Genomic DNA, 27,428 nt, shown 5'->3' on the forward strand with positions numbered 1-27,428 from the left:
GAGAGAATGTGAGCCAGGGAAAGAAGGAGAGAAACAGAGAGAGAATCTAAGGCAGGCTCCATGCTCAGGGCAGAGCCCGATGCAGGGCTCGATCCCACAAACCATGAGATCATGACCTGAGTCATGAGTCGGATGCTTAATTGACTGAGCCACCAAGGACCCCCAATCTACACATATTTTTTAAAGTCAAATTTCCTTGTGACATTTATTTTACTTTTTTTTGACTTTAAGTTTTTATTTTAATCTCAGTTAACATATAGTTTAATATTAGTTTCAGGTGTACAATATAGTGATTCAACACTTCCATACATCACCTGTGCCCATCACAGCACGTGCACCCCTGAATCCCCATCACCTCTTTAACCCATCCCTGAACCTCCTTGTGACATTTTTTTAAATGACATTTTCTGGGGCACCTGGGTGGCTCAGTCAGTTTAGCATCAACTTCAGCTCAGGTCATGATCTCCTGGTTTGTGAGTTTGAGCCCTGTGTGGGGCTCTGTGCTGACAGCAGGGAGCCTAGATCCTGCTTCCGATTTTGTGTCTTCCTCTCTCCCTGACCCTCCCCCGCTCACAATCTGTCTTTCTCAAAAATAAACATTTTAGGGGCATCTGGGTGGCTCACTTGGTTAAGTGTCTGACTTCGGCTCAGGTCATGATCTCATGATCCATGGGTTTGAGCCCTGCATCCGGCTCTGTGCTGACAACTCAGGGCCTGGAGCTTGTTTCAGATTCTGGGTCTCCCTCTCTCTCTGCCCCTCCCGCACTCACACTCTGTCTCCCTCTGTCTCAAAAATAAACATTAAAAATAAACATGTTAAAAAATGACATTTTCTAAAGGAAGGTATCCTAAAATGGGTTTATTTTACTTCAGTTGGTTTAGCCTCTATGATCCTCTTTCCTGGAGCCCTTGGCAAACCCTCAATCTCAGGTCATGGAGGAAGAGACAGGAACCTGGGCAGGGTCCTAAGTCCTACTGATTAGGAACAGATCTGGGGATCAGAAAAGGTCCTCTGCCCACGGGCCCTACTGCTTTGGGGCATCCCCACATGTCTGCACGTGCCTTGCCTTTTCCGTGTCTGGGTCTCAGGATCACCACAACCAAAAACATTCCTGTCTCAATCTCAGTGGGCGTCAGCCTATAGGGTCTTCAGCCTATCGAGTAGGTAGGAGCCACCCCTGCTCTCTGGGACGCCACTTAACTCTGCTATCCTATTCTCACCCTGCACACATCAGAAGAATTTTCACATGGGGCGCCTGGGTGGCGCAATCGGTTAAGCGTCCGACTTCAGCCAGGTCACGATCTCGCGGTCCGGGAGTTCGAGCCCCGCGTCAGGCTCTGGGCTGATGGCTCGGAGCCTGGAGCCTGTTTCCGATTCTGTGTCTCCCTGTCTCTCTGCCCCTCCCCCGTTCATGCTCTGTCTCTCTCTGTCCCAAAAATAAATTAAAACGTTGAAAAAAAATTTTTAAAAAAAGAAGAATTTTCACTTGAACTTGGAGATCCCTCGGCCCCTAAGTCCAAACACCCTAATGACCGATCCCTCTTCCATTGTGCGCTGCGCCCTGAAGGCCGGCAGGGGGCGCGCCTACCCGCCGTCTTGGGCCAGCGTGGAACGCATGCGCGTGGCGCCCCTTGCCCTCGACGCTGCGTCCGCACGAGAGCTCAGAGACGCGTTCCCTCTGGGGCGACGGAGGAGGCGACGCCGCGGAGGACGAGAGCCCCGTATCTGCCGTGAGTGATGTCCCTGTGCGGCCGCTGCGGCAAGTTTCTCTGAAAAAGCTCGCTGTTGCCCGCCCCGCGTGTCTCCCTTCCTCTTCCCTTTCTCGTGGAGGCTTTTCCCAGGGCCTGTTTGCCGGGCGGGCCCGTCCATCCGGGGCCTGTGGGGTCGAAATCACAGCATGCTGTGGGCGGGTGCAGGGATTCGGGATTGCCTCGGGGGGTGTGGGGGGGCCCCCGGTGCGGCTCCGGGGAGGGGGAAACCGCGTGGGCCGTGGGGAGAGGACGGAACAAAATGTCGGGGCGTTCAACGGAGGCCGGGGCGCGAGAGGCGCCTGGGGAGGGCGCGTCCGGCCGCGGGCGGGTGGGGCGCCGTGTGGGGGGCTGCGTGAGGCTGTGTTGGGTGCCGTGTGCGGCTGCATGGGGGGCTGCGTGCGATGCTGCACTGGCCTTCGTTCACTTGGGGGGGGGGCGGTTTGTGGTAGAAAGTGAAAGTGTCATAGTTTGAAAAGTACCGAAACGTAGAAAAGGTCGGTGTGTTAAAACGCACGACTGTTATTTTAAATGTCAGTATTTTGTCCACATCCGGGTGAGAATTGATGATAATTGGACTTTCCAGGCTCTCAAGGAAGTTGCCGTGTCTGTATTTTGCAACAACGCCCTTAAAACAGCTTATCCCATATCCAGGGTGAGGTCTTGCCACGACTGAGGTTTTCTTGTGACCCGGCAGCAGTCGTAGATCATTTTAAGTAAAAGTCGGGTCACCGAAACGTCTTTTGTAGGACCTCACTGTGACACGTGGATCTGAAATAAGCCTAGGACCCTGGCGAATTTATACAATATTTACAAAAAGACAAGGAAGGAAAATACGGATTTTGAAAGGAAAGGTTGTCCTCAGAATGAAAATAGGACGCCTATCATCTCTTCAGAATGGTTTGTTCTACTTTATTGCGGAGATATTCTGAGACCTCTGAATTATAAATTTTATTTAAAAAAAAAATCCGTTGAAACGCATTGTGCTTCTACTCCCATCACTTCTAAATTGTGGCTCAGTTATCCCGATAGGTCCTAGTATTTTTAAACATTTTGTAGTATTGACTTACAGTCCTTAAGACTTAGCTAAATAGCCTCAGAGAGCTGCACGTTGGGTTGGTTTTCTCTTCCTTTGTATTAAAATATGCACCCTTGGCATGGAAGGCCTTAAAAAATATGCACTTAGCGAACCGTCAAAATGTTCTGATTTTTGAATATATCAGAGGTGTGAGAATAAACACGTCGCATGCCCGCCCCCCATTTTAATTTCAGAAATGTCCCCAGTGTGCTTCTCAATTTTTGAAAATAAGTTCAAATCAGGCAGCAGGAAACCAGCTGCCAGCTGAGAAAGGTGCTCTAGAAAGGCAATAATGCTGTACTTGCAAAAGTGCCTCTTAACCTGTTTAACCTCATGGGGTGGCGCTCAGTTAGGAAGGTGACAGGAGCGGGTTCCTGAATTAGCTACTTACCACAACAGTTTATGGGTCAGCCGTGCATCCCCGAGCCCAGGGAGTGGGGTGTCCCCCAGGTGCCAAAGACAGCCACGAAAGGTCTGCAGTCTAGCTTTTGAGGTGAAAAGGGGCTTTCCAGGCTCAAAAATAGGGCCTGTTCTGACTAGTAAGGGGACAACAAGGATTCACTCTAGGTTTAGGAATGTAACCAAGGACAAAGAAGTATAGATGAGCCAAGGCTAGAACTCATTTTCTGCCTTCCTCTCAGACTTCTTTTTTTTACTTGATAGAGTAACAATATATTGATTTCAGGTATACAGCATAATTTGGTATTTGTATATATTGCAAAATGATCACAGAGTTACAGATTTTTTCTTTAAAAAAATTTTTTTTAATGTTTATTCATTTTTTGAGAGACAGCATGTGAGCAGGGGAGGGGCAGAGAGAGAAGGAGACACAGAATCTGAAGCAGGCTCCAGGCTCCGAGCTGTCAGCCCAGAGCTGGACGCAGGGCTCTAACTCACAAGCCATGAGATCATGACCTGAGCGGAAGCCGGACGCTTGACCGACTGAGACACCCAGGTGCCCCCAGATTTTTTTCTTATAATGAGGACTTTTAAGATCTGTGCTTAGCAACTTCCAAATGTGTAATACAACATTATTAACTATAGTCACCATGGTGTATATTTCATCCCCATTACTTATTTCCTTTATAACTGGAATTTCATGCCTTTGACAAGCTTCACCCACTTTGCCCACTCCTACCCCCTGCCTCTAGCCACATCCAATCTGTTCTCTGTGTCTATGGGTTTGGTTTTGTTTGTTTGTTTGTTTTGTTGTTTTGTTTTTTAAGATTCCATGTATAAATGAGGTCTGTCTGTCTTTGTCTGACTTACTCCACTTAGTATAATGCTGGTAAGGTTCATCTACATTGTCCCAGATGGCAAGATTTCCTTTTTGTTAGTGGCTGAATAGTATTCCATTGTGTGTATCTATCCTGCATTTTCTTTATCATCCACTCACCCATGGGTAGACACTAAGTTTGCTTCTATGGCTTGGTTATTGTAAATAATGCTGCAGTGAACATGAGGGTGGCATATATCTTTTTGAGTTAGTGTTTTTGTTTCCCTCATGTAAAATACTCAGAAGTAGAATTGCCACATTGAAGCCCTAGAATTATTTTGGTAGGCTAAACCCACTGGTGAATGCTGATTATCTCGCTGTAAACTTCCCTGTAGCGCTTGCCAGAACAGGTCCAAACCCACAATGTAGTGAGGCCTTTCAGTGCCTTTAGAACACTAACAGGGTTTAAGAATCACTCAGTTTTTCATAACTGTATCTAAATTATTTAATTAATTAGAGGGGAAATTTTTTTTCTTAAACTAGTTATTCTTTGGTGATATTTATCTTGATTAACATCCAAGGTAAACAAGGTCTGTCCATGGCATCGTAAATATGATGAAGTTACCAACTATGTCACAGTGAGTCCACAAATAAATATATGTCTATTCCTAAAGTAAGTGAAGTTCTGAGCTTGGGTCTGTGGTGATGGCATACTCAGTAGCCACACAATATCCCAGGTTTTCTATGTACTTAGGTTCTGGTGAGTATTGAAGAAAATTTCCCCCATCAGATCCAATCTCCTTTATTTTGCCACAATTATTAATTATGAATGTGATTGTTTATAATGACAGGGGCCATTTGTAGTACCATGTCTGAGGGTAGGTTAGGTGATGAGGACATGGAATTTCTGTTTATTTATGATTCACAAATCATAGTCAAAGAGACCCTTGCTTAAAATGCTGCGGGTGATTTTTCTGCAGGTAATTTTGGCACTGAAGAAAGGAGCAAATAAATAAATGAATGCAGAGTAAGAAATTAATGAGTAACCCGAAGGAAGCAAAGTCAGGTTCTACTCAAGGCAGCAAAACTACCTAAGGAACTTAGGTAGTAGTTTAAAGAAGGGATCTCTGAAGAAATGGCATTTAATCTCAATTTGAAACCTAGCGAGTATGAAGTGACCATGTACATGTAGCTACCAGAGTAGAAATGAAAGATAACAGTGCTCAGTGTAGAGATGACAGCAGTGCTTAGTTGTGTGGTTCTGAGAAGTGGTGTCAAAGATTAATCCTTGGATATCTGGTGGATTTGTTATTGGACTTGGAAGACTAGAAGACAAGAAATTTTTATTGTGGAAGAGTTGATGGCTTCATTTCAAAATCTGTTTCCTTTTACATGCGTACTGTACATGCAGGTGGGGATTACAGCACAGCAGTGGAGTCTAGGTATGTTTTTAGTTTTCAGTTTAGGAATAACCATGGGAGAAATTGAAGCAAGTGAAAGAGTGTTGTGAGATTTCCAAGACAGTATTGTAAGAGGAGAGAAAGGGGGTAGAATTGAACCTGGAGATATTTCAACACTGTTGTTCAAGAAACACCTTGCAGAGGACTTCTGGAAGGAGTGCGTAGACTGTTTTAAAGGCAGTTAGGAATCTGAATTGTCAAAAAAGCCTAGAAAAAGAAAGTTCCCAAACAGAGGTCATGTGCCAGTACTGCTTTGATTCCAAGTAAAAGGCCGAGAAACACTCACTGGATTTAATCATGGGGGAATAACTGATCTTAACAAGATTGATTAACTTGGAAATCAGAACTAATTTTTGTAATTCAAAGTGAGAGAATGTGAAGAAATTGTTACTAAATATTTACTATTTCTTCAGGTTCATTTTGAAGGGAAAAGGTCGTGTATCAGCAGCTAGATATAAATTGGTTTAGATGTTTTTCTTTGACGAATGGTGAGACTAAATGAGTTTAAGGAGATAGATGGGGAAGTGATGAAGGGGTTACTGGTAAAAGAAATTTGGTTTATAATCAAGAACATAAAATATTTGAGGAAGTAGGAAAGAAGGGGATGCAATTGGAGAAGTTGGATTTAATGAGGAATAGCGATGACTTTTCAGTTTTTACAAGACTGGAAATACTGATGGGTTGGGAATCAGGAAATAATTGTAGGTTTCTTGCCAGTGAGCTGAAATATTTCTTCAAATTATCTGTTTCATTTCTGCAGTAGGAAATGAAACCATTTTTGAAAACTAAGGAAAAAGGTGAGATTTTTTTGTGAGATTAGAAAAGCACAGGTAATATTAACACATTCATGAAGCATGGCAGAGCAATTGTTAAGCCAAAGTCAGGTGCTAGATATTTAGAAAAAGCTTTTGGCAGATTTGTGACACTGTATTTAGACCAGCTCAGTACCTCATTCTGATCTGTGACAGATGCAGCCATGAGACTATGAGATATTGAAGTCGTCTGCAATTGGAGTTTTGAGTAGTAGATGTTGGAAAGAACTAAAGGGCATTTGAATTGTTGGTCTTGGTGTGTGTATGTTGGAATGAGTAAGTGTATGTTCCTCTGACCAATACAAATTAGAGGTGGAGGCTAATTTTGGAAATTAGGGTCACTAAGATGGAGGTTCCCATGTAGTAGGACATCCTGGGCATGGGGAGAAATTATGTGAACAAGTTGAAAGGAGGAGGTTTTGAGAGAAGAGTTTCTCTGGTCATTGATCTGACCGGTGACATATGTAGGTAAAACTGGTCCCGGTGTCCTTCAAGATGAAATTCTTTAGTTATTTCACATTCATATATAGAGTTAATTTTAAATTCTAGCTGTCAATTTGTATCCATGTAGTTTTGTCCTATAAATAAATTTTTTTGAATCTAGTGCATATAACTCATTAAGTATATAAGTAATCTGTAAAGGCAGAGTTATTGTTGAGTATTAAGTTCAATGTATGTAAGCAGATATATGTAAATTCCACTCACAGAGTCTCTTTTTTTTCAGTATATGAAATTTATTGTCAAATTGGTTTCCATACAATACCCAGTGCTCATCCCAAAAGGTGCCCTCCTCAATGCCCATCACCCATCCTCCCCTCCCTCCCACCCCCCATCAACCCTCAGTTTGTTCTCAGTTTTTAAGAGTCTCTTATGCTTTGGCACAGAGTCTCAATTAATACAGGTAGATGTTTTCTCTTTCCAGGTCCTCACGGTCAGTGGGTTTTAATCATATCCTTTGCTGGACGTGTTGTGAATGTGGATGCAGTATATTTAGTTATAAACATTGTTTTAGGTAGCACTTTAGATATGACAAATTCTTTTATATATTAAATCATGAAATGCAGACATAATCTTGTTGATAAAAATAACTAGAACTCCAGGCCCCAAGAAGTCAATAAGATACCTCTAAAACTAAACCCCTCAGTCTATATTTTATGAGCCTATCTGGTCTGTGGGGATTGTGCAGCAATCCGTAGCGTGTAGTATTGTGACATATATACTCCTGCTTCTTTCCTGTGCAAGGGGTTGTATGTGCTAGACTTGCATGATAGCAGAGTCACTGAACACTTGAACAAGGGTTGGGTCATTGAAGTGTTCCAGCCAAACTTTAAAGAGATTCCATGGTTGCTTCGCCACATGTCCAAGGCCGTGAGTGATACAGGTGGGTTGAGGCACTAACACTGCCTGAAACCCACATGTGGAGGAGCCAAGGTGACTGAGGGAGAGTATGGGGCCCTCGTGAGCTGAGATGGGTGTTAGAAAACAATGTTAGTGGACCTCACCAAGAATGATAAAATATGAAATTCCAAAATGGTGTCCTTAGTTCTGGATATAAGAACCTCCATGTGACAGGAGTCAGAATCTCCTAGGATTTTGGTACCAGAGATGTAATTAAGACCTCTGAGTATCAAGTCTAATTAAACTAGAAACCCCTATGCTTTTGCTATCTCTATAACGGGGATATTAATAGTTTCTTTATTGTTGACTTTATTATTGACTTCTTATTGTTGATTCTTGGAGAGGAGAGCCCCCTTCCCCGTTTGTCCTTGTTTACTCTGCAGGTACCTGTGAGTTGAACCGGGTTGGGGGAGGGGGAAGTCGTTACCGTGTGAAGATTTGCATTTGCAAGATGGGCATACCTAGGAGTATTGGAAAAGGCAAGTCTCGTGGGTGCTTTCTCTTTCCTCAGCTTTGTCTGCTTAGTTACTGGACTGTCCCTTGGTGAGAATACGCAGGAAGAGAGGAGCGACTGAGTTCTAGACCATGCAACCACAGGTGAGTAGGACTTGTTCTTCCTTCTCATGGACACCTGTTTTTCCAGGGGATGAGCAGATTTCTCTCCGTGGCTTGGATCTTCTGTGTGCCCCCACCCCATGTCAGTCACACTTCAGGACTCAGAGAGGCTCGTGGCAGGTCCGGGTTTGATCAAGAAATAATCCCCTACCCAGTATTGCACTACTGTATTCCATTCGCCATCCCCTTAAGTATGTCCTTGCAGAAAAGTTGTTTCTTCTCATCCATCACATGGCCTCAGTTGAGAAGTGACTCACTCATTAAGTGTGTTAGTGTCTGCAGTGGGCTTAGGCATGTGGTAATACAGGTGATAGAAATGAGAATGAGCAGAAGTTTACAGGCCTGTAGAGAGGCAGGTGTTTCTTCAGGGGAGTTCATCCATCCAGGGTTTCAGATACTGCGGAGCAGGGCTCTGCAGCATTGACACTGGGGGTAGGAGGCAAGAGAGCTATGAGCAATCATTTATTTATTTTCCCCAATTTTAAACTTACTAACGTTTTTCTAGATTCTGCTTGAGCATTTTAATAACTTAAGCATAGAAAAATTTTCCTTACCACTTTTTTTCCAAACAAACCAATTTCCCTCTTTGTAATTAAACTTTGTTCAAATTTGAAAACAAATTTCTGGCGAAAATTTTCCTAATTTGGGTTGTGCATTGAGAGGGATTATGATAGAACTAAACCTAGGGTCCTGTAGCAAATTTTGCAGGACTAGAAAGATCAGGTTCAATTGAGAGGCTTCCCTTACCCATTAGCATTTAGACAGGATGATGTTACAGGAGGGATCGTGATAACCAAGGCTCAGAGGTCCCAGAGAAGATTGAAGTGCACAGCCTTACCACAGGAGGGTCAGGATAGGACATTCCTTATGTACAGCAGTCTTAGGTCCCTTGGGGTTTTGCTTATGAACTGTCTGTCTTATGCCTTCTCAGGAGCATGTGGGTTGCGTAGGGATGAGAGAGGCCACACTTGCTTGTCCAAATTCTGTTAGAAGCCCCATTCAGTCCTGCAGAAAGTTGGGCACTATTGTGTCCAGGTTATTTCCACTGCACCTCATGAGACACTCATTTGTAATGAAGTTATGTTTACAAAGTGTGAGTGTGTGTGAAAGACACATGACGAGGCAGCATAGAGAAACATGTGACTAGAACCCCAGGCAGATTTTGACGTTTCTGTGTATACAGCCACTCATCTCCGGCACCGTCATGTCCAGCATACTCCCCTGATAGGGGAGGCCCTGGCTGCACCAAAATATCTCTGATGTTTTAGGAATCTGTGACCTTCAAGGATATAGCTGTAGACTTCACCCAGGAAGAGTGGGCCCTGCTGGACGCATCCCAGAGGAAGCTGTACAGAGATGTGATGCTGGAGAACATCGGTCATCTGGTGTCTGTGGGTGAGTCTGTCAACACTGATAAATTTATTCAGCAAGTATCCAGCTTTCACTTAATCCCTCCGCTCTCAGCCCTCATTCAGATTCTTTCATGGTTCTTAACACTATTTGAACGTAATTTGTTTTTTCTTATACTTACCTACACCTATTTTGTCACCCCAAAAGAATATAGTTTTCCTGACCCCTCTTTTGTGCCTTTCTTGCTTCTAGGTCTGTAATGCCCAGGACTCTGCTGGGAATTCAATGAATGTTTTAAGTGAATGAAAGCACTAAATATTACTAAATAACTGTTTTCTATATGGTCAACTGGTAGTTAAAAATCCATTTGTGGAAATTATACCTATTACTTATTTTTTTAATGTTTATTTTTGAGAGAAAGAGCAAGCAGGGGAGGGGCAGAGAGAAGAGGGCACAGAGGAGCCAAAGTGGGCTCTGAGCTGTCAGCATAGATCCCTATGTGGGGCTTGAACTCACAAACCATAAGATCATGACCTGAGTTAAGTCAGACGCTTAACCAACTGAGCCACTCAGGTGCCCGATGTTTTATTAGCCTTTTACCTATTTTCAGAGAGAAATTAAGTTGTTCTGGTGAAGCTTCTGTGTACTTGTTTTATTTATTTTTAATTTATTTATTTAAATTCAAGTTAATTAACATACAGTGTAATACTGGTTTCAGGAGTAGAACCCAGTTTTTCATCACTTACATATAACAGTGCTCATCCCAGCAAGTGCCCTCCTCAATGCCCATTACCCATTGAGTCTACCACCACCCCCCCACTCTCCTCCAGCAACTCTGTTTGTTTCCTGTATTTAAGAGTCTCTTATAGTTTGCCTCCTTCTCTGTTTTTATCTTATTTTTCAAAATTAATTTAACTCTACTGTGGGAACTTGTAATTTCTCCTTTGTTGAAAAACACTAAAGATTCTTCACTCTGTCTTTGATCTTGGTCCTGCAAATCAGCAACAAGAAAATTTCCCTGTGTTGGCATGGTGTCACGATGTTCTTCTTGCTACGGTGAAGGACCTTAGTATTTTCAGTGTTCAAGGTGCTCTTCCCTGGGCTCTCCTTTGTTGTTCACCTTGTTCTTCCTTGGTATCCTGTCCTGAAATTAAAGATCATTCATGTTTCTCTGTACAGGATCTAAAATCGGTATGTCTTTTACTCCCCACAAACAGGGTATCGAGTTTGCAAATCAGATGTGATTTCCCAGTTGCAGCAAGGAGTGGAGCTGTGGAGGGAAGGGAGAGGATTTCCCCAAGGCGTGATTCCAGGTGAGCTCCAGGCTTGTGTGTGCCCAGCACTGGGAAGATCCTGATACAGGGAGAGCAGGACAGGGAAATGTCAACAGCAGACATCTTATGTCCTGAAAACACTTGATAGTTTTCACTTACCTGAAATGCCTTTCAACTCACTGATATATTCCTTCTTTTCACATTTTTCCCTTGTGGAAGAGTCAGTATTTGAAACATACACAGGCCTTGCATGTTTTCAACAGTTTTCTTCCTCTAAGGCACACTAGCAGTTCATTTTATTTACATTATTTTAGACAGAAAAAGTAGCCTTATGAGGCAAGAAGATGTCTGCCGAAAGGACCCATCTAAGTGCATGTCAGTGGTAAGTTTCAAGGGGGTGAACCCACCCTGAACATTAATGATATGGGACTGACAGATTTTAGAGTGCAGCACACAACTGTGATTTGAGTAAATGCTGCCCAGCAGAGAGCTTTGGGTGGTTTGAAATTAGGGAAAAAATTAAGGTATTGCTCAAAGACACCACATGAGTTCTTCTAAAAGGACAAACATAAACATGGCTCATGCATCTAGTCTTTGAAACTAATGAAATCTTTCAAATAAATCTGACATCTCTGCAGTTGAGATGTTATGAAAAAGGAAATCTCTTTGTATTGCAGAAAATAAGAGGCATTGCATGTATAACTAACACAGGGAAGATTTTAACGGGAGATTTTCACTGCATGGTCAAAGTAGGAGTCGTGTGTAGAGAAAAGAATTAACGAGTGTATGTGAGCAATTCTTTAACGGCCTCTCATCTTCGAACAGCGGAGATTTCACACTAAAAAGGATACCTATGAATGTGATGAATGTGGGGAAGTTTTCCCTTACAGATCCATGGTGACTCAGTATGTGCTAAATCACATGGTGGTGTGTGGGGAGGGGGAGCCCTATAAACGTAAGGAATGTGGGAAGGAATTCTACCGGAGGACTCCGCTTTCTATGCACAAAAGGACACACACTGGAGACAAACGCTGCAAGTGTAATGAATGTGGGGAATGCTTCAGCCAGAAGGCTAAGTTTGACTCACACCAAAGAAATCCACACAGGAAAGAAACCTTATACATGTAAAGAATGTGGGAAAGGGTTCCGTTGGATCACTTCACTTTATATACATCAGAGAACCCACAGAGGAGAGAAACCCGATAAATACAACAAATATAGGAAACACTCCAGCCAGAATGCTAACTTCTATTCACACAAAATAAGTCACAGGGGAGAGAAAACCCACATCTGTGATAAATGTGGAAAAAGTTTCTATCATCCTTCCTCCTTCAGTCAACATAAAAGAAGTCAAACTGAAGAGAAATAATAGGAATTTTTTCGTCAAAATTGTCACCTTAAACAGCATGAGTAATTTTACACCAGAGAGGAGCCCTGTGTATGAAATGAATGTGGCCAAAGTCTAGGTAAACGTCTTACCCTTTAGTTAAAATAATCCCATAGAATGGAAAAGCCTTCATCAGTCTCTGACCTCAGTTCGCATGAAAGAACCCGTATGATAAATGTGAGGCAGGACTGCCTTTGTACTCCACTCTAACCACCCCAGAGAGCTCACAGAGGGAGAACTGTATGCACACAGTCACTGTGCCTTCACAACGTGCCATCACGCGCAATCTGTTCTTTAAGCGCCGTGAGCAAATGCTACGGCAGAGACTACAAAAAAACTCTGCCTAGAGAAACCTATAACCCACACTTCATCAGAGTATTCAGACCTTTGCCAGATGGCCTATTACAAACAATGTAAGATGAAAATAGAGATTTGTGTTGTGATCCAGGAATGTTTAATGAAGAATTTGTAACAATAAAAATTAAATCCTTTCAATAGATCAGTACTTGAAATTAGTAAAAATTGTTCCTCAGAAGGCTAATATGTTGTTCACTTTATATTTTTATGCAGCTTTGACCATAAATGAGTCAATCATAAAATAACCTAAATACGCTGAAAGATCATAATAAAAAATAATGTGATTTACATGTATCAGTGTTGAGGGGCATTCACTTTCGAATGTCCCCTCTCTATAAAGAGAACTTTCCTTTTATTCTTCTTTTCTAATCTTATACTCTAATAAACTTTTGCCTGCTGCTCAAAAATAAATCCAGGTTTAAAAATACATGTACATGGTAAAAATTAATACACACTTGCAAGAATAAACATTTGGTTTGTGAATAAAGTCCAGTGTTAAAACAGTACTCCTCTTTTTAAAATGTCCAACCTGTCCACATTTTCCTACTTGCACAGCCACAGTCATTCTTACCTCGAACACGACAGAGGAGGAGAGAGTGGGGATGTGAGGCCAGGAGACCAGGGCCCGGTTGGGGTAGGATAAACATGGGCAGAGGGAGAAGTGAGTACAAGCGGGTGAGGAGGCAGCTATAGGTGCATGGCTGGCATCTGAGATGCCAGGTGATGTTGGAGCAGGGTAGATTGAAGGGAGCATTTGGTGGCCTTAGGTGTTGACGAAAGCAGAAAAGAGGGAAAGGCGTAAAAGCCAAGTTACTGAATGAGGATGCACAAGAGGGAATCTCCAGGTAGACTCAAGGTCATAGGCCAAGCCACTGGAAGTGACCAGAGCAGTGCTTTGGGACAGGTATTGGTGATCCACGGTGTGCACAGGTCTCAGAAAGAGAGTCCAGGTAGGGAGGGTTAATGTAGGTTAAAGGATAGGATGGAGGAGTATGGGGTACACTGAGGGGAAATAGGGGTCCAGCTCTGAGGTGAGGGATTGGGACCATGGTAGATGGTCTGGGTGGAATCGAAGTCTTTTTCTTCTCTCCCAGCACTTTCTGCTAACCCCCCAAGCAGTTATTCCTTACACATTACAGCCTCAGACTCTCTGGGTTGGAAGAGGATCAACAGTAATTTTGAGGCAGTATTCAAAGTCTTGCCCCCAAGATTATACCCGCTAGTGTTCCCACCTGTATAATTTCTTTCCTTTGCTTCTGTTCTGGACCTTTGAATGTGATAGAATATCATTCTCCTCATGTGGCAGTGGGGAAGGGGTTTTGCAGATGTGGTTAAGGTCTCGAATTGGTTGTCTATAAGGTGATCCCAAGGACGTTTTTCCTGAATAAGCATAACCTAATCAGGTGAGCCTTTTTGAACAAGATCTGCGGGTCAGAAACAGCGTGTTAGAGAGACGTGAAGCCAGAGACAGTCTACTGCTGGTCTTGAAAAAGTGAAGGGAGGATAATTAATAAAAGTAAAATATAGAGAGTGGAGAGGAGTATCGAGGAAGTGGGAGGAGGAGGAAGACACTTCTGAGAACACTTCTGTTTGGAAGCTTGGTTTGGGAACGTTTGCTGTACCAGCAAGGAAGTTAAGTGAAAAGGATGAGTGGGGAGAAATTGGAAAACAAACGAGCCTAACTTTTTATCAAATAACTACCATAATCACAGAAAATAAATTTAAAAAAATACCCAAATTCAAGTAATTTTTGAGCACAGTGTTTTTATACACTCAAGTGAAATACAACAATACTTGCAAATTATTCTTAATGCCTACTTGATTTGGTTATTTTTTTCAGTGGTGTGAGTGTAGCAGTTTTTAAAGTTTTTATTTTTAATGTATGACTGAGTATGTGATTAAATATATTTAGGTGTTTTTCAGCCAAAAGTTTACCTGGTAATAGAAAATGGAGATACAGATACTTGAGAAAGGAGAAGATAAGTTTCAGGGCATTTGGATTGGAATTAGACTTAATTAGCATGAATTGACAATCTGTGTTCTTGTGCATGTGTGCAGACATGTGTCCTGTGCCCTGAAAGGGCCTAGAAGTAGGGAGGGACACGTCAGTTGCAATGACAAATATCACTCAATTACTGGTTTCTAAATTTCCTTCTCACTAATTGGAGCTAGGCTTTCTTGGAGAAGGGGTTGATTGAGGTGGGCAAATGCAAGATTGGTATTGAGTAGAGAAAGTACAGATGAGTCTAAGGTATCTTTTGCTGGAAAGTAAGGAGGTACAAAAGGAGAGTGGACAGGTGAAAAGGAAATAGGGGGCAGATTGAAGGGGCTCCTATGGCCACATTTGGGACAACCATATCATCAAAATAAAAAATAAAAATAATGGATTTTTTTAGCACATTGAAAGATTAACATAGTCATACACATATACATACGTGTCTTCATACGTGGCAGGAGGTGAAACATCACAGTAGAATACTGGCTAAAAAATGCAGAGGGGGGGTGCCTGGGTGGCGCAGTCGGTTAAGCGTCCGACTTCAGCCAGGTCACGATCTCACGGTCCGTGAGTTCGAGCCCCGCGTCAGGCTCTGGGCTGATGGCTCGGAGCCTGGAGCCTGTTTCCGATTCTGTGTCTCCCTCTCTCTCTGCCCCTCCCCCGTTCATGCTCTGTCTCTGTCTGTCCCATAAATAAATAAAAACGTTGAAAAAAAATTTTAAAAAAAAATGCAGAGGGAATGGTAGGAAAAACACCACTTGAAACTACCTTAGTGAAAAAGGTTAATGTTAGGTAAACACTTTAAGCATGTAACTGAAACATCGATGAAAAATAATTGACATCATAATGAAAAACATTGACATCATGTGGTTCCTGGTGTAAATCACTGAGAAAGACTAAACGTCACTTGTGGAGTGTTCCTAAAAAATGAAAACAAAAAGAATAATACCACATAAACTAAATCCCACCAGTAGAACACAGAAAAAAACACCGTTTGGGGGAATTCTGGTGAACAAGTGGTGCATACTCTACACAAATGAGTTTCACAGAAGACAAAGCTGAGGAAAGTAGCAAGCGAAGACAGCTAAAAGCAATGCATGAGCCAGAACTGAATCCTAGAGAGCGGAAAATTAATAACATTTATGTTAGTACCAAAAGAATGGAATGCTTAAAATACATTTAACACAGGTAGATCTGTACTCAAAATATTTTGAAAGAAATGAAATAGACCATAAAAAAAGGAAATATTTAAATGGCCTAAATGAAAGTGATTATGGGTTGGAAGATTTAATATCAGATGGCAGCACACCCAGACCTACAGATTCAGTGTAATCTTTATCACAGTTGCAGCTGACCATGAAATGCACGTGGAGATCCAAGGACACAGAAAAAGCAGCTTTGAAAGAAAAAAAAATTAGAGTGTTCACATGTCCCACTTTCACATCTTACCAGAAAGAGACATTAATCAAGACTCTAGTGCTGGAGTATTGAATAGACTTCTAGATTAATGGGCTAGAATTGAGAGTTCAGAAGTAAATCCTCACATTTATAGTCAATTTATTTTTGATAGGGGTTCCAACAATATAGTTATTTTAATAAACGGTCCTGGAGTAACTGGACATCCACATACAAAGAAAAGAAATTGTACTCCTACCTAATATGCAAAAAAAAAAAAAGCCCTCAAATTGGTAAAATAGCTAAATATAAGAGCTAACATCACAAAACTCTTAGAAGAAAACAAAGACATAAAAATTTGTGTTCTTGGGAGCACGTGGCGGGCTCAGAAGAGCATGTGACTTGATCTCGAGGTCATGAGTTTGAGCCCCACAATGGGTGTAGAGATGACTTAAAAAAAATAAACTTAAAAATACATATATTTGTGTTCTCGGATTAGTCAGTATCATAAGCATGTGCAACCAAATAAAACTGATAAATTGGACTTCATCAAAATGAAAATGTGCTTCAAAGGACGCTAATAAAGTTGAAAGACATCCCACACAAGGGGAGAAAATTAGTTGCAAATCAGAGATCTGAAGAGAGAGTAGTATCCAGAATGCATAAAGAATTTATACAACTCAAAAATTGTCTAGAAATCAAATTTAAAAATGGGCAAAAAACTTGAATAGATCTTTTTCAAGGAAGATATAAAAGTAACCAGTAGGAATAACAAGATCCTCAAAGTCAATGGTCATTAGGGAAATGCAAATCAAAACTGTAAAGGGATAGCACCGCACTGCCACTAGGATGGTTCATGCAAAGACGGTGGGAAGTGAGAGGATATGGAACATTGAACTCTCATCCTTTCCAAATGGGAATGTCACATGGTGCAGCTGATTTGGAATGCAACCTGGCTGTCCTTCAAGAAGATAGAGTTACCATATACTCAGCATTTCAGCTTCTGCTGACCTATCCATAAATGAGAACATAGGTTCATGCAAAAATGTACGTGTGAGTATTCTTAGCAGTTTTCATAATAGCTGAAAAGTGGAAACAACCTAAATGCCCAAAGTTGAATGAAAAAGCAAAATGTGCCATACTTGAACAGTGGAATGTTACTCAGCTATTTGAGAAAGGATGAAATGCTAAATACATGCTCTTGAACTGATGAACCTTGAAAGCTTTCTATTAAGTGAAAGAGGACAGACACGAAAGATACTTCTCATGTAAATCTGTTTATATGAAATACCCAGAGGAGGCAGGTCCACGGAAACAAAGTGGAGTAGTGGTTGCCAGTGACAGGGAGGAGGGGGGATGGAGAGTGTCTGCTAATGAGGATGGGGATTCTTGGCAGATGATAAAAATGTTTTGTAATTAGTGGTGATGGCTTCACAGCTTAGTGAATATGCTAAAAGAAAGTCACAGTTTAAAGGGTGAATTTTACGGAACGTGAATTGTATCCCAGTTGAAAAGGATGACACCAGCTACAGAACCCGAATCCTGGGTGACCTGTGACCTGGGAGACGAGAGAGCTCAGCAGGACACAGAGCGTCCCGGTGGCTGCAGACAAAGCAGTGGGCACTGAGGAACTTCAGGGCAGCAGGCTTGGCCCCTGTGCACCCGGCCTTGCCCTCCTCATCTGGGAGTTTGCTCCAGCGCTCCCGGAAGAGTTCCTTCTCTCCTTGAAGTCGTTGCATCCAACTTTCCTCTGGGGCTCCTCCTCAGGAATGAGAGGGGTGAGTAAAACAGGAGCAACCCTGAACTCCTTTCGCTGGCCTGTTTCCTTTAGGTGTTGGCCAGAGGGGGACTCAGCACCAGAGAGCAAGGTCGTAATGCCAGGATGTGTGGGATTTGGCGGGAAGATGCTTAAGAGACTGGCATCTTTTGTGTGCATGGCTACCAAATGTAGAGGCAGTCATGACACACCTTTCGGCTGTTCTCTCGTGGAAGGTACACCTTGAATTCTGCAGAGATGTGATGCGGGTGCAAGCGGAGCCTGTGGAACAGCCTGATAGAAATTTGACTCACTGACCCATCTGTCACCTCAGCCAAGAGCATCTGCCTCGCGGTTCCCATTCTTGACTCTGTGAGAATCCCATCCCAGACTCCACAGCTGCAGATGGGGTTGCCGCACACTTGAGGTCAGGCAGGAAACCAAACAGAGGACCATGGGTGGGGAGTGAAGACCCACGGGCAGGGGCCACAGCCTCGCAAGAGCTCAGTTTCTTCCGGGTCTCCTGATACCGTGATACCCCTTCATCTGCCTCACTGAGTAGTGCCTTGATGGATGGGGACCTGTGGCACACACACGGCCATGAACACCTTTTCTTTGCTCCTGTCGCTCCAGGGCTCCAACTAATGATGGCAAATTCTCCATTCCACGTTTTTGCGCCGCTGCTCACGCACACGTCCACAACCAGCAGCTTATCGTGGCCCCACGACGGCTGGCAGTCTTTGTGCCAGTCCTCATGGGGGGCATTCAGCTCAGCTTACTGACCGTGCATTGTGATAGTGCGTTTAAACATTGAGAACACAGATCCGGGTTTGTAAAATAAAGTGTGTATGCCTTTACGCACATGCAGATGTTCATACTTTATACACATCTGTCAGTGACCTCCAGCTAAAGACTGTCCGAAACGTGCCTGAGATTGAACAAAAATTGGATTCGTTACTCCTTTCATTTAGAGACAAGTTTCAAAATGGAACTTTGGAAATTCTCAATAAGAAGGTCTTAGAAGGAGCTGATTTTCACTTGTGTTAGTTGATTTCAGGGGGCAGTTAAAAGTTAGAAGAAGATCTAGATATTTTCTGTCAGAAAGCAGGGATAATTGTTTAACTGGTGTCTTATGAAACCTTCTCTCTCTGGAGGTATGAATAGAATAAGACTACAGCTGTATCTTGTAAAGAAGCAGCGATCACTTACATAGGCTGAGAGAGGGAAGGAGTTGGTATTTTGTGGCTTGGATGATGTCTCTAGTTTGTGTCTGGACATGACAGCTGGGTGGAATTGTCTTCCTCTTGATCTGTCATCAAGGTTTGTCACATAACGGCCTGAAATGATGTTGCTGTTCTGCGCAATTGGTTATGTTGACCAGGAGCACACCACGACCTGGCTGAGGGTCCAGACCAGTCTGGGGATGGCATGGTTTGCTTCCTGCTCATACAATTTAGAGAGAAGCAGGGGCAGAGGTGAGCTGGAACATTCAGGCTATTTGTTCTGGACTCTAGGTCTCTGGTAAAAACAGAAGTGGAATAAAACCTGACAGAAGATATTGGAGCCATGTAGCTTGACTGAAGGGTAGGGGAGCTGGCCTTGGGGTAACAGTGACCTTCAGCAAAGGGATGAGCCAGTGTCCAGGCAGCCAGTGAGCCGTGGTCTGTTCTCCTTAGGGATGATCCCTCCCTGGTGGCCCTCACCTTCCCTTGTGTCAAGAACACATGTTTGAGAGGTGCCTGGGGGCTCAGCCTGTTAAACGTCCGACTGCGGCTCAGGTCATCATCTCCTGGTTTGTTAGTTCTAGCCCTGCGTCCGGCTCTGTGCTGACAGCTCAGAGCCTGGAGCCTGCTTCGGGTTCTGTGTGTCCTTCTTTCTCTGCCCCTCCCCAACTCGTGCTCTCTCTTTCTCTCAAAAATAAATAAAAACATTAAAAATTGTTTTAAAAAAGAGCACATGTTTGCTCCTGCCTTCCAGCTCTGCTCTGCCAGCTCTGTGCACCAGCTCAGTCCCGAACAACTGCCTGAAATGCCGGTGCTGTGGGATTTAAGGCTGGTGTTGCGACTTTGTCACTGCCAGATGCCAGCTTGGAGAGGGTGGGAAGTAGAAAGGCTGAGCAGTGAGCCACACTCAGTGTGTCACAGTGCCCCTCCCCCCATGTCACATTTGAGAATATTCCAAATAGTAAGTGAATTGATAAAGATTTCTTCCATGAAAATCATTTTGTACAGAACATTCATGACCGTGAAAAGTAGCCAAAATAAAAACTAAAAACCTTGGCTGAAAATTGATGGGTAAACTGTACATGATGTAACAGAATGGAAGGACACTGCACGTCGGCCCTGACTGGAGAGGGCAGAGGAGCCGGTGTGCTCGTGGGCATGTTCACATCACGTACCTGGGATGCTAGGTTGACTTGGGAGTCACTCTCCTCTGAGCTTGCTGGGCTGAGTCTCCTACAGAAAAGTCTCTAGGATTTACATTTATCTCCACGGAACTAGTTTTTCTCCTGCTTTTTGGGGCTCAGTGGCAATTTTCTTCTCTAAGTAGACAGACCTCCTTTCTATTTCCCGGACTCCTCTGGCTTTTTAATTTGATACAGGAGAATAACAAGGGGAAGATATGAGTAAGTACTAAATCCTGTTGAATGATCACTCTAGCATAATACAGGAACACAATGGTATTTTGTTATTGCCACTATTGTATAGGAATTACCATATTTTAAAAACATATTAAAACTTGATGTTGGAAATCTATTACATCTTGGTTTTTAGAGAACTAGGGTAATGTAAAAATATAGATGAGTCTCTTATGCGTGATGTATATTGCTGGTTCATATGAAATATGGAGATTCTTGGGGCGCCTGGGTGGCGCAGTTGGTTAAGTGTCCGACTTCAGCCAGGTCACGATCTCGCGGTCTGTGAGTTCGAGCCCCGCGTCGGGCTCTGGGCTGATGGCTCGGAGCCTGGAGCCTGTTTCCGATTCTGTGTCTCCCTCTCTCTCTGCCCCTCCCCCGTTCATGCTGTGTCTCTCTCTGTCCCAAAAATAAATAAAAAAACGTTGAAAAAAGAAAAAAAAAATTAAAAAAAAAAAAAAAGAAATATGGAGATTCTTATGTTCCAGTCATGCAGAGAGTGAAATAATTCTGTTTTAAGCTCTATCTTAGGGTCTGTCATCTGGCCACATTTCATGCTGGGCTCACTCACACACTACAGAACTGTGAATGTTCAGAGGAAACTTTTCTAAAACAATTAAAATGGCATAATTGTATAAATTACATTGAGATGCAAGCAATTATTATGAAATTTGAAATTAGTATAAACACAGCAAATATTTTATGGCATAGGCTGAATGTTTTCGATTAAAATAGTTTAGTGGGTAGTTACTTGAATATTCAAATAAACTGCTCTTCAGCAGAAAATGATATATTTACAGTATGCCATAGTGCAAACCACTTAACACTTCATGTGAGAACATGAATCAATATTAGGAATTCTTCATTAATGTAAAGTGAATAATAATGATTTTATTATGTGGAAAATGAAAGGACATTAAAATATAACTTCCTGGTATTCCTTTTTTTTTTTTTTTTTTTTTTTGCAAATACACAATTTTTAAAAATTTGATCAGCACAGAGGATTTTTAGGGCAGTGAAAATATTCTGAATGATGTTGTTGTATGATGGATCTATGTCATTATACACTTGTCCAAACCCATAGAATGTACAACCAAGAGTGACCGTGAGGTAAACTGTGGACTCTGGGTGATGATGTGTCAGTGTAGGGCTATCCTTGGTAAAAAACAAAAGACGTACCCCTCTGGCAAATGGGGTTGGTAAGGGGGGGGGGGGGGGGGGGGGGCGGGTGCTGTGCATGTATAGAGTCAGGCAATAGATGAAAAATATCTGTACCTTTCTCTCAGTTTTGTGGTAAACCTAAAACTTCTCTAAACAAATACTTAAAAAAAAATCATTAACTGGAAAATGCCAACACTTTAAACATTGTTTTCTTTGTTGGCCAAACAATACCTCACACAACTTCTATATAAATATTTCTGGGAAACTTAGAAAACATTCCGTTAAAATTTTATTGACATTAAGTATTATATCAGACTAATAAGTTAGTAATGTAGAATATATTAGTAGTACTTCATAATTTGGTATTAATAAGGTATAATTACTTTCAGGAATTACTGCATAATTCAGTATTAGTAGTCTAAGCACAGATTATATAAATAATGTTATTGATATTGATACTTATATCCTTAGACTATTTCATTATAATTTAAACTTAATGTTCTCATTAATTTATCATTAATGTTGCAGTTACTATTTAAAGTAGCTTTTCCATTTTAATATTAGATGTTGTATCACAGTTACTTCTATCAAAGTCTTCTCATTGGTTTCTCTTTTGAATTTCAGACATGATTGCGGTCAGCCTATCATTGAATCCCGCTGTTCTGAAATCTAAGGGTTCTCACTGCCTGGGTGCTGCAGGAAGAAATGTAACTTTTTCACCTCAGTCATAATTTGATAATTTGATTTCTAATGTTTTAATTAAAATAATTTTTAAAATGTGAAAATCCCTCAATTTTCGCTAAATGCAGTGAAAATCTCTTCACTAAATGCAGTGCAGATTGGTACAGATCAACTACAGTTCTTTTCGTTTAATCCAGAGTTTTCGGAACTCTTCCGTCTGTATGTGGTCATGAGTCAACAGTTGGTGACCTTTCTCTGGGCTGCAGTTTTCCCCAAAGGAGAGCTGCGCAGTTTGGCTTTAGGAACTAAAAAACTGAGTCAGAGCTACCTTTGCATTTTAAATGTAGTGATATTAATCAGTTCAGCACAGTGATCACCCAGAGATTGCTTTCCTCCGCGGAAAAGACTAGAAACTTGGTGATCGTTCTCCTTGCCGTAGTTCAGGCTGATGTACTCAGAGAACTAGGACTGGGCTGGGTATGGTGACAGGGAGGGTCAGTGAGCAGTGGGTAAGGGAAACTCATGTCCTCAAATGGCTTTCTCTTGGAGCTGGGAACTCCAGAACCAGTTCTGGAGATGGTTCCACATTCAACATCTGTGCTTCAGAGTCTCCAGGTCTTACACTTGTCCTGCAGAGGAAGTCCTCAAAGGATTTGAGCACCTGTTTTCTTATTTGGGAGGTTTGGTCCGTGTGCAACTATAGTGTCACGAGACACCAGTGGGGTAAAGAAACTTGGTTCCCGTGGGTCATCTGAGGACCCGGAGCGAGGTGACAGGGATGGTCACAGATGCACAGTAATGAGCATACAAGAGTGCAGATAATCTGTTCAGTTAATATTCCTAACCTGTGACAGATGAGCTCGTGTCTTCAAGGGTGTCCCACCGCCTGTTCCCCTAAGGCCTTAGCTACAGTGCTGAGGGAAGAGGGTCTGACCTCTGGGAGAGGAGACAGGCACCTCTCAGGCAGTCGGGGCTCCCAAGGTGGCCACGGCTCTGAAGCTGGCCGGTCGGCTTGGACCTTTTCTTGGTAAACTAAGCACATTTTACAGAGATGTTTAAAGCGGCGACAGCTCCAAGGGTGGTTTTCCTTTCCTGTGGACAGTCCCCCAGTAACACGCACTGAAACCGAGACACAAGTTCATCGTGATGGGCCCTGAAAATTTCAGCTGCCTCTGAAAATCATTGTAACATTATAGATGGCAAGATTGGGGAACTGTTTTCTTCGAAATTGTGTTTTCCTTTTGGAGATGAGAAGACTAGATTTAACTTCTTACATGACCATGCCCATCTCTGAGTGTGAGAAAAAATAACTCTAGAAAGGAAAACCTGAGGGGTGACATCTGCAAGGTGGTGGGGTAGGAGGGCCCAATGCTCATCTCTCCCACAAAAACCATAAACAACTACAAACTGGCAAAAATAGCTCTGGGAAAGCTTTGGATTATGACAGAGCAGTAGCAACAACCTTGCAGAGTTCAAAACCCAAGGACGGCCATAAGAAGATCCGGGAAGCATTTTATCAGTGTAGCTCCGTCCCCGGTCCAGAGCAGCTCGGCGTCCGGTCCGTCAGATGAGCCTCAGCCCACTGGAAAGGGAAAGCAGGACAACCTCACCTCAGGGCGCATTATTAGCCTTTGCTGCCGAGGTCTCCCACAGTCTGCACCAAAGCTGAGCCAGCTGACAGAGTGGTCGCTGCACAGACCTGCCCCCGGGGGCTCTGGTCATGGCTGTGCTCTTGGGGCACGACAGTGCCTCACCATGTACGGGGCCCGGAGCTGCGCCTGCTCCACCCTCAGCCGGGGCGCAGCTTTGTCCCCCCAGCACCAAAGCATCCTCCTCTGTCCTGCGCCCCAGCCCTGGTTCCCAAGTCCCACTTGGGCCATCGCTCCCTGGGCTCTGCTGCCCCGAGCCCCGCCCCCAGGCCTGGCTGCAAATACTGTAATTCCCAGCGCAGGCGAGGGCGCAGTGAAACAGGTACTGCCATGCGTTCCTGACAAAATAGCCTTTCTGATAGCAGTTTCTATGAATCGAGAGTCGAGTTCTGTTAGGCAAACACTGAGCTCTTCTTCCGTGCCAGGTGTTGCCGCAGTCGGATGACAAAGGCGCACCCTCTCCACGACAGATGGCGTCTGGGGAGGGAGACAGACCCCGGGAGCTCTGTCTCAAGGGTCAGATGCAGAGACCTCGGCCGAGTGGGGTAAATGCGGGAGCGCCACCAGGGTCAGCCTGGCCTGCTTGGGAGGAGGATTGGAGAAATGGCCCTGAGCTGAGTCTTAAAGCATGACTAGAATTAGTTGGGTGAAGATGAGCAAGGAGAAGGACGAGAAGGGAAGGACGTTTGGGCAAGTGGAGCGCGGACGCAGGCCTGGTGTCTGCGGGAGGAGGGAAGTGCGGCAGCCTGAGTGCGGCTTCCTGAGCAAGGGCTTCACCCCAGAGGCCGTGTGAGGGCGGGACACGGGGAAGGATGCCGGTATATAGGTACCGTTTAAAATCCTGCGTGAAAGTCACCGTGGATTATTTCTCAAATTTAAAAAGTAACAGACGGAAACAAATGACCCCCATTAGTCATTAGGCAAAGGATTGAATAGACATTTCTCCAAAGAAGACCTTCAGTTGGCCAATAAGCCTGTGAAAATGTTCAACATCACTAGGCAGGAAGGACTGATGAAATGGAAATGACCATGAGATGCCACGTGACCCCTGTTAGGATGGCTGTTTACAAAGTAATAATGTTGTCAAGGATATGAAGAAGCCACAATCCCTGTGCATTGCCCACAGGGGCGTAAATGGTATAAAATTTCTACAGTGGAAAACAACTCAGCAGGTCCTCAAAAGGTTAAACACAGAATTAACCATACAAGCCAGCAAACCCTCTACTAGGTAGCCCAAATCGTTGAAAGCAGGGGGGGGGGGGGGCGGGAGATACTCAGCATCATTTGCAATCAAAAGGTAGAAATAACCCCAAATGTCCGTCAACAGACGAATGGATAGACAAAACGTGGTATAGAGGTGCAGCCTGAAAAAAATGCAATTCTGACATAGATTAAATTACAACAGGGATAGACCTTGAAATCATTGTGCCAAGTGATTTCAGCCAACCCAGAAGGACAAATACTGTGGGATTCCACTTACATGAGGTACATGTAGTGATCAAATCCAAAGAGACAGAAAGTAGAAGTAACTGGGGGCTGGGGAAGGAGTTATCGGGGAGTTTGGGATGCTGAAAACATTCTGAATTTTGGATAGTGGTGATGGTTGTCCAACAATGTGAATGTACTTAATGCCACTGAATTATATACTCAAAAATCGTTAAAATGGTAAATCTTTATACGTATTTTACCACAATTCTTTAAAGAAAAAAAGAAAAGACTGACCTACAAGTTGAAGGACAAATGGACACAGGATGTCTATTGTTTGTGACAAAGGTGTGGGGCAATCTGAGAAAGTGTGAGCTCCCCTTTCCACGGTCAAGGTCAGAAACCCCGCTACTGCAGCCCCGACTCACAGCCCAGCTCCAACGTCATGGTTTATGTCCGTCTCCAGACAGCTGGGAAGGGTGTGTATTCTAACTCGAGCGACAGAAAACAGAAAATTTGGTCAATTTTGTTTGGCTTAAGTGTTGGAGCTCTCAAATGACCCAGGATGTGTGCCTTGGGACAATCTGGGCAAGTGGTTTGGAAGTTTAAAGATCCACATAAGCGCGTCCTACGATTTAACGTATCTATTCGTGGTTCAGCTGCAACAAAAAGTCTTCCATATATGGTCTCCAAAAGTCACGGACAAGAATGTTCACAGCAGCACCTTCATTAGTTAACCCCTACAATATTCACATCATGCCCGTTAACACAGAATAGGTAAGTAAATGTTGAATAGTCATTAAACAGAATAATCAGCAATGTGAATTAGTGACCTACAAATCAGCCAATGATTAGAACAAATTTAACAGACTTAGCCAGACACAAAAGGACACATGATCTGTAAATTCAAGCTTTTAAGGACAAAAATGAATCCATGCCGTCAGAAGTGGTGGGAAAGGCTACCTTTGGGATGATGAAGACTGACCACGTGCGCAGGGGTCGAGTGGCAGGTACTGGTCGTGACTCCCGCTTAGCCTGGCTGCCAGTGCAGTGGATTCAGTTTGTGAAAATATATCAAGTGTTTCAGTTCCAATAACAATTTCTGAAAAAGTGGAAAGCAGGCTTTCAAAATGCTTTAAGGAATTCAATAGTGACGTGACATTGGAGAGAAGGTTATAGTGTCTGGATAGAAACCAGATCTAGCCAGATGTGCACCGTGATGACAGCAAAGATTGTCAAGGCTCAGGAAGACCCACAGAACTGGCCACGGTGTCTCCAGATTCACGTCTATTTTAACAAATGGCCCAGCAATGAACAAGACTCAGCCCCAATTTTCCTCCCCTTGGTGGGCCAAGGGCTTGTTCTGGGTGCCTCCTCCTCTCCTTGAGAGCGGTAAGTGTTAATGTTGGGTAAAAGTGCACTCTGGTAAAGGCCGTTTTAGGTGATTTGAAAAAATTTATTATCGAGTTATTTTAGTCATTTGTAAAAGGTTTTTGATGTGTAAAAGGTTAGTATTTTCTGTTTTGTTGGTTTTGTTGAGGTTTCCTGAAATAAGGAACGTCTCCGAGTTCTTTCAGTAATCTCTCAGTAACTGGAGACCCCACACATGGCCGCGGGAAGGTTCCTGTGGTCTCCCCGCTCTGCTTCTAGTCTCCACACTTCCTTTAGGTCTCTGCTGTGCCCTCCCTTCTCTCTCGCCCCCATTTCTTTAACCAAGAGGAACGTGGACGCAAGCATCCCCACTTGATGCATCCCCCATGGCCACCAGGTGGCGCTAAGACCCTGTGGTTTGGGCTCCAAGTTTCTGATCAGAGACCTGAGGCTCTGGGAGGAACTAGGACCCCTCAGAGCACAGGGGAGCCGTTGGCCCCGCCCAGGGTCTCAGTGAAGGACGCACCACATTCTGGTGAAGGGAGGTTGCGTGAGGAAAGACACAGAAGGAGCATGATGTTTTGAAGTGGAAAAGCATTTCTGATGGGCCCGTGAGCTAGGAGTGGGGGAATACAGATCAGGACAAGGAGAGGGGAAAGGATT

At 43.4% G+C, this 27,428-nt stretch overlaps 1 protein-coding gene across 4 annotated transcripts; it reads left to right on the forward strand.

Moving 5' to 3' along the window:
• The first annotated feature begins 1,607 nt into the window (after window positions 1-1,607).
• LOC121039623 (zinc finger protein 705A-like) lies at window positions 1,608-22,662 on the forward strand. 4 transcript variants are annotated; one of them, XM_040489838.1, is made up of 6 exons: window positions 1,608-1,731; window positions 8,225-8,310; window positions 9,597-9,723; window positions 10,896-10,991; window positions 11,267-11,334; window positions 22,264-22,662. In XM_040489838.1, the coding sequence occupies exons 2-6, from the start codon at window positions 8,299-8,301 to the stop codon at window positions 22,267-22,269; spliced, it is 309 nt and encodes a 102-aa protein (XP_040345772.1). In that variant the 5' UTR covers window positions 1,608-1,731; window positions 8,225-8,298; the 3' UTR covers window positions 22,270-22,662. The 4 variants fall into 4 exon arrangements, with proteins under 4 accessions (XP_040345772.1, XP_040345769.1, XP_040345770.1 ...); XM_040489835.1 differs by lacking the exon at window positions 11,267-11,334; XM_040489836.1 differs by lacking the exons at window positions 1,608-1,731; window positions 11,267-11,334 and adding an exon at window positions 3,732-3,782.
• The last annotated feature ends 4,766 nt before the right edge of the window (window positions 22,663-27,428 follow it).

This window comes from Herpailurus yagouaroundi, unplaced genomic scaffold, assembly GCF_014898765.1.
Source record: "Herpailurus yagouaroundi ecotype Mexico unplaced genomic scaffold, PumYag 181, whole genome shotgun sequence".
In the NCBI taxonomy this organism is placed as follows: domain Eukaryota; kingdom Metazoa; phylum Chordata; class Mammalia; order Carnivora; family Felidae; genus Herpailurus; species Herpailurus yagouaroundi.